Below are 7,893 nucleotides of genomic sequence, written 5' to 3'. Positions count from 1 at the left end.
AAATTAATAAATATGATCAAAATCAATGTTATACATCAATCAAGAAAAATAAAGAATAAAAAATTATTTTCAATTAAATATTCATGAGCAACTTTTTTTCATTTTTGCATATAAGGTGCATAAATAATTGAAAAATAAATTGTAAACATTCTCATAAAAAATCTATAATATTATATTAAGAAACTATGGATAAAATTGAAAAATAATTTTAAACATCATTGCAGCATGTTTTTTTTTTTTAGTGCATTTCAAAGAAAAAAAAAATCTCAGAAAAAAACCATAGAAAAGGCTAGGTATTTGGGCCAAAGTGATGGGACCCATAGCGCCCAGTCCAACAAAAATAAAGATTCATGTAAGGGTCGTGCACACATAGACTTTTTATTTTTTTATTTGTTTGAAACAAGAGTGAATGATATATCATTTGTTTTTATTGTGGTTTTTTTTTTTTAAAACAAATTAGAGTAGACAATGCACTATTTGCAAACCCAAGATTTTTGATAAATTAGAAATCATTTTTTAATGTATTTTAATTTAAAAAAACACCTCTAGAAACTAATTATCTTATCCTAAAGACATTTTAAATTGGTTTAAAAATATAAAATTAAAAAAAAGAACCATTGTGAACCTCGGATTTAGTTTTTTTAATAATATAAAAATTAAAAAAACATCTCATAACATTAAAGGACACAAAAAATGCAAGAACAACACTATTAAATTTATAGATTTTTGTGAAATGTATGATCATGCACTCACCATTTATCTTCACATTGATATGATATTATTTATTTTGGTCTCTGCTTTCATGAATTTGCTCTTGGATTATATCCAAAAAGCCTCATTCTAATGACAATATTTATTCATCCTTATATACCTATAATTCTCCTCACTTCTAGCCAATATAGGACTTTGATAGTATATCCAACAGGAGCCTAGGCCCAGAAAAACAAAAGCAGCACCTACGGAAATGCCCAGATCCATGCAATCCCAACGCAGAAGCATTTACTATGTATCTTTTCGTCTCTAGAGCTCACGACCTCGTCAACTTCTCAGAGTCTCCGATCTGTTCGGTGCAGAATTGCAGATTAAGGATTGACAAATGTTTTACTTTCTTACAATCTTGATAGTTATGAGAAACTATTCATGACGTGAGGACTAGAGGATTCGAACGTAAGATACCAACTCTGCTACTTGAGGAACGTCACTCTTGATGGTCGTGCTCACCCTTCTACGTTTGACAATGGAAACATAATATATATTCCTTCGATCCATGGCGAGCACTCTTTGGAATCAAATCGGGCCGTTGCTTTCGGTGGGAAAATCGAAAGCAAGAATATATATTTATGTGAATCTTAATTAAAATTTTGGGCAAGGTAATGTGTTGTGAAATTGGACTTACAAGAACAACTATCAAATTAAGGACAGAAAACTTAGGATAAAAGAAAAGATGAGATTGGACTATAGCCTTAGAATTGTTGATTCATGATCAGAGATGGCCTAGAAAAGAGATTTCATTGTCTAATGAATTATAATACAGAAGGTGCTCATGGAAAGGATAAGCTTGCACGTTACATTATAATTACAAATACAATACAAATAAACATAGGATTACAGCTCCTTCTGTAACCCAAAATTAAAATATCAAGCTTACTATAGTAACCTTTGAAAGACTGAACTTGCTCTATTGCATGTCCCATTACTTTCTAGCTGTATGTGAGCCATTTTGTAATCATGGGATATGGCTAACTTACAAATGAATCCATCATTTGTCTTCAAACAGATTCAAGGACAAAGGTTTTTTTTTTTTTTGGTTTTTTGAAGAAAAGATTCAGGGCTAAAGTTGAGAGAGCAAGAGTGCCTAGATTCAAATATCACAGTAAACTGGAATAAGGTCCATCCAAAGTGAAGATCAGTTTCGGAGACACCTTTGCCACACAACCAAACGAAAAACGAAGGATTGATATAAACATCTTCACGCCCTCTTGGACTGATTTTCATTTCCATTTTGATCACCACAGGCACCTGCAGCACACAAGAGATGATTAGTTCGCATGGAATACAATTAATTGATCGATCTTTATTGCCATGTATAATCCTGGCCTGAGTAATTAATATAATGGCTGAGCTCTGTACCTTCTGTTAAGAAAATGCTTTCATGTTTGTCTATGCATCCTAGTTCCAAGAAGAGTGTCCTTTGATTCGATTCAGTTCAGCCACAACATCGCCAATGTCCATCCTCTCTCCTGGAAGTTCTACTGAACAAGCAACTCCCATCTTGATAATTGTCATCAAACATGCAAATATTTCATGAGGTCCAATATGGTACAGGTCCATTTCGTCAAGAGGAATGATGCTCCGGATTTCTTCTCACAAGTAACGGATCCACGACTTCGACAATGCGGTCTGGCAGTGCCATTTTAGCATAGCTGTGAAGGTTCAGCCCATCTTTGAACATGCCATCTACAGGCCTCTTTCCTGTAAACATCTCCAACAATAGGATGCCATAGCTGTACACATCACCGTAAGTGGACACCTTGCCTCCGATACCATATTCTGCGATTTATATACATGGTTGTGTACAAAGTTATTTATGACCTTGAAGACTAGAACAAAGATTCATGAACACGGGGCATTTCTTAACATCCTAAATCCATCACGACGGAAAGAAATTTCACAACCAGTAAATAATGAAAAACCATGAACGGTACCTGGGGCTGCGTAGCCGATGGTGCCTTTCAAACCAACAGAGCTAGTTTGATTTGAAGCTTCTGAATGGAACCTCGCTAATCCAAAGTCTCCAACATGAGCAGTCATGTTAGTGTCTAGAAGAACATTGCTTGGCTTCAAATCGCAATGAATGATAGGCATTTGACAATCGTGATGCAAATAGTTCAGTGCGCTAGCCACATGAATTGCAATGTTTAACCTATGCGTGAGATCCAAAGCTTTTGGCTCGCTTGCCTCGTCTGATGTTTGAACTGGATGCAACCACTCTTCTAGACTTCCATTGACCATGAACTCGTAAACTAGAGCTTTAAAATCATTACCTTGGAAATCAATGCTGGAACATGTAGTCAATAACCTGACAAGATTCCGATGCCTGATGCTCTTCAAAGCTTCACATTCTGCCATAAAACTTTTGGAGGCTCCTTTACGTAGAAGGTTGAGAACTTTCACTGCAACGACTATGTTATCTGGTCCAAGAATTCCTTTGAAGACAGACCCAAAACTACCTTCACCAATTAAATTTGCTGAAGAGAACCCATCAGTTGCCCCGAGGAGATCTTGATAGGCTACTCTAGGAAATGAGGTCTCCAATGAAGGCTGAGAAGCAGCAGGCTTAGCTTTCTTCTTTCTGAAGCAATAGAAAAGCAAGAAAGAGACGATCAAGATCACTCCCAGAAAGCCACAAACACTTCCGATTATCCATATCAAGCTTGTCGGAGATTCGAATTCGTTGGCTCACTGGATGGGCATCTGGTCAGATTTAACTGGGGTATTCCTCCACAAAGCTTCTTGTTTCCGAAAATAGAAATTGCACTTGTATTCTGAAAGGCTCCTTGGACTGGCACCTCACCTTCAAAGTCATTAAAAAGACAAATCCAGGACTCTCCAATAACTTAAAGGTCCTCCAAGAACTCAGGAATTTGGCCTGTCAGGTTGTTGTAGGAGAGATTAAGTTCTTGAATTGCTCTCAAAGAACTCAATGTGTTAGGGATTGGCCCTTGCAAAAAGTTTTCCTCCAAATGCAAACCTTCCAAACTCACACAACTACCAAGACTTTTCAGAATTTCTCCAGAAAGCCTGTTTTTAGAAAACGTCCAGATATCCAAGTTGCAACAACTTCTCCCATTTTCTAATCGGGAAGAGATCCTGTCAGCTCATTCTCAGATAGTACTAAGAAAATTGATAAGGATCGGATACTAACTAGTTCCTTTGGAATGGGCACTGCCAAATTTATTTCTGCGAGAGATCAAGAACAAATAACTTCTGCGATTTCCAGAACTTGGTGGAAATGCTTCCCTCTTAAATTATTCGAGTCCCATGTTTACCTCTCCCTAAAGAAAGTCATATTCCCATTGAAGATGGGGATCATCCGCAGAGATTCTTGTGGTTTTCCATTAAGATAATAAATCAACTACAGCTTCCCTTGGTAGTTTCCCCATAGAACTTGTATAAATGCCAGGCAATTGATTTGTTTCCAACCCTAAACCCTCCAAGTTGACGAGGTTTCCCAAATTATCGGTTGGAATGCTACACGGATTTGTCCTGCAAAATGCCACGGTTTGTAAGCTTTGTGGGAGAAGTTGCTTACTTTTCGAGGAACACCCTCAAAATTGTTATATTATATCCAAAGGGAGGCGCTCCAAACTGAGTCATGTTAATTTGCTAAAGGATAAACAAAATTCAAAGTCAATTAGTTTCACTTTCCCAGATTATTATTAGCAACATACCAAAGCTTGCAAATCACGTGAGCTTGACAGTGGTGGACACTTTTTCCATTGAAAGTTGTTATTTGGATTTGAAAAAAAAAGGAGTATTGAAAGCATTAGAGAAAGTTGCGCGGATTAGCCCACCGAATTGTTAGTGTGGAATAATAAACACTTGAAGGTTTGGAAGAGTTAGGCCTAAGGTACGAAGGAAGACTCCGCATAAAGCTGTGTTACAAGGGAAAGCTTAGTAGAGTAAGAGAGAGAGATTGAATATAGAAGGAGGAATATACGCAGACAGATTATTTACACCAAGCGAGAGTTTTTTTCAATCGCTTTTAATTGTGCTAGAACTTCGGAATGACTTCTCCTTCAAATTATTGTAGGGCCCCATAAAATAACATTGACAGGCTGACAGATTTCAAAGAATATGGGTAGGACTGCCAACAAAATTATTGAGTGTGAAAAATGAAGTACTGCCAACTAGGTTGATAATAACCCAAGTTCTGCAGAGAATTTGCGCTGTCAAATTGCCCTCTAGAACTGAAGATCAAGGACTTCGGAGGTTTGCACAACGCGATGATGTTTTTGGCAGGGATCCAACATCGAAACGTGTTGTTCCTGAGGAACCAACTCCTCGCCAGACCGAACAAACGACCTAACTCTTGAGGGATATAAAGGCTTAAGCTATTATTTGGCCGAAGTTTTAATGAGCCTGAGGAAAACTCAAGTTGCCTATGGTGGGGAGATAGGCTGCCCAACTAAGCTGGTAGACTGCAGGTCAAGCTCCACAACCCTTTGATGGCGGAGTCACAAGTAACAACCTGACCACTGGCAGAAGGTATGCGATTCATTTCCAACGAAGCTTAGCTTACCAAGGGGGGTCGCCCGAGTTATTTGAGCTTTAAAAGCCAGCAGGGAGAGTCTGTCGGTCTCTTTCTCCATATAAACCGGGAAGGAAAAGGAAAACGAGTAGATATATTTGCAAGAAGATTGGCCCACAATATCCATGAACTCATGCCAGGCAGTCATCATTTTTGACGCTAATGCTCCAGAGCTTTACTAGTACTTGATTATTGAAGGTATTGTCAACAATATTGTTATATGATGAACGTGGAGGCTTGGAAGTGTAAATTGACTTACTTTTTGACTACAGATCGAATGATCGGGATGAGGAACACGGTGTTAATGAAAAAGCTAGAGCGGACAAGATTTTAAGAGATGAATATACTTCATCATACCTTACGTATCTTCATCTTGAATAATTTAAAAGACGTGATTCTTTAATTATAATAATTATAAATTTTAATCATCGAGTTAGTTATAAATTAAATTTTATTATTTATATTTATTTGATAAAATTAATATAAAATAATATAAATTTATGTAATTTCCAAGTTTAAAATTGTATTTAAAATATTATATATATAAATAAATAATAAGGATATATATTATATATATTTATCTACTTACGCTATTAAATCGAGATAAATTAGCTGAACACGCAATGCGCAGGAAGAATTTTAGGAAGTCTACATTTTTGCGAGGAAATTTGCTAATCGTTTGTGACAATGTGTTTGTTTTTATATTTTTAAAGTTATTTATTTTTTTTTTCTTATTTTAAATAGCATATATTTTAATAATTTTTAAGATATTGATATATTATTAAAAATAAATTTTAAATAATTAAAAAAATATGTATTTTATTATATTTCAAATAAAAAAATAATTTTAAAAATATTTACCAACATGTTATAAATTGTAGTGAATGCAAAGAACAAGGCAGAAGGTGCTTGGCTTCCATTAAAAAAAAGAAACTGAATAATATTTTCAACCAAGGGTTCAATCACTTGGAGATCCCACTGACATGGAATCGTAGGAGTAGATGAGACAGCTTGATTTTTTGAAATGTTTTAATAATTTCATTTACATGGTTTTTTTCAAATGGGTTTTATAAAAAATGAAGGGAAAAATTGCGTGCTCCTCGTGGCTCTTCTTGACGTGGCGTAATTGCAAATTTCTGGAGCAAATCTTAATTAATTTCTAATTCTTGAGAACATAAGTCCAAGTCAAACGCTCTTGCTCCATTATCTCGTTGGCATAAACAAAAACATTAATTTGAATGCACATTTTTAGCACCAGCGATCGACCATAACTTGTTTTAAAAATTGATAGCAGGTAATTGTAGAGAAAAAGAAATTAGAGTTTTTCTTAGACTCTAAAATTGCAACTAAATTCATAATTGTGAATATATATATAATAATCTTAAAAACCCATGGCAAAGAATAACTATACTATTTGTTTTAAAATAGAGTTTTTAAAACTAGAGGAGAACTGCCACAAGGCAAGTAGATTTTTGAAAAACTCAAACTATGAAAAGAATATAAAAATAAACTTATAAAACAATATTTTTTATATCTAAATTTGGGTAATAATTAGGTCAGCTGATTCACTATAAAGATCAGATTTATAAAATATATTTTGAAATTTTTTTAACGTTTAATTCACTCATGGAATTAAAAAAATCACGGACATTTTTATTGAAAAAAAATAATGTTTAGTTTGTCGCGGACTCAACCATTATATTATGACTGGATCACGGCGAAATGGTGAAAATATAATTTTGATAATAGAAAAATAAAAATAAAAAGGTTATCGGTATTGATTTGGTTGGATATTTGAAGTGAACGGAAAGAGAGGAAAATAAAAGATTTAGTGATTTAGAAGATTTTTGATTTTTTTTTTTGTGCTGTAATTCGGGGTGAAAGTCAATAAAGAAAGACAAAGAAAAACGTGTTAACTGTTTTTGCTTTTATGTTTGGTGTGTTAATAGGTCAATAATCGCTTGGACTAACCGGAGCCGGAAGGAAATAGAAAATATATCACTCAATCATTTCCCCGCATCTCCTTTCCTCGCAAAACAAGTTGCGCGAATTTAGGCCAACATTAGACATCACACTAATTAATTAATTATTAAAAATGTAAAGATAACCGGGACTAGAAACAGCCCTTGTGGGATGTTTCAAGAAATTCTACCCCCAGTAATCTCCTTTTAATTACGGTGTTTTTGTCCTTTAAAGAAGTTTTTGGAATTGTAAGAAATTGTTGTTCTTGCTCTTATCTGTATCAGCTGGTAATTAAAATTCAACGTTTCTTGACGGGTTTTTTGTTAGTGATATAAAATAATGTGGGTATCATAACTTATTGATTTATGAATGGTAGTTGTTGGTGTGTTTTATTTAATAGATGGTCATACAAAATCACAAAATTGGGATTTAAAGTCAGGTAAAAAAAAAGTAAAAAGATTCTTTAAAAATAAAAAACCAGTAAACTAGTGGTGTAGTTTTCATGTGCTATTGTTGTTCGTTATTGAGTCATTAATCCTAGTAGTGAGATTCATGATTCGAGAAAGCTGAATGGATAATCCCGACGATAAAAGAAGAAAGCTAAGCCTGCTTGTGCTTTA

At 34.7% G+C, this 7,893-nt stretch overlaps 1 protein-coding gene across 1 annotated transcript; it reads right to left on the bottom strand.

Annotated features, from left to right (window-relative positions):
* Nucleotides 1-1,696: 1,696 nt before the first annotated feature.
* On the bottom strand, nucleotides 1,697-3,585 carry LOC118029772 (probable LRR receptor-like serine/threonine-protein kinase At3g47570). Its single transcript, XM_073405738.1, has 3 exons — nucleotides 2,706-3,585; nucleotides 2,131-2,550; nucleotides 1,697-2,019 (listed from the first exon to the last, which is right to left on the bottom strand). The coding sequence occupies exons 1-2, from the start codon at nucleotides 3,127-3,129 to the stop codon at nucleotides 2,336-2,338; spliced, it is 639 nt and encodes a 212-aa protein (XP_073261839.1). The 5' UTR covers nucleotides 3,130-3,585; the 3' UTR covers nucleotides 1,697-2,019; nucleotides 2,131-2,335.
* Nucleotides 3,586-7,893: the final 4,308 nt, after the last annotated feature.

Source organism: Populus alba, chromosome 17 (genome assembly GCF_005239225.2).
Source record: "Populus alba chromosome 17, ASM523922v2, whole genome shotgun sequence".
Taxonomy (NCBI): domain Eukaryota; kingdom Viridiplantae; phylum Streptophyta; class Magnoliopsida; order Malpighiales; family Salicaceae; genus Populus; species Populus alba.
Note: the sequence above shows the minus strand (reverse complement) of the source record. Positions and strands in the feature narration are given on the sequence as shown.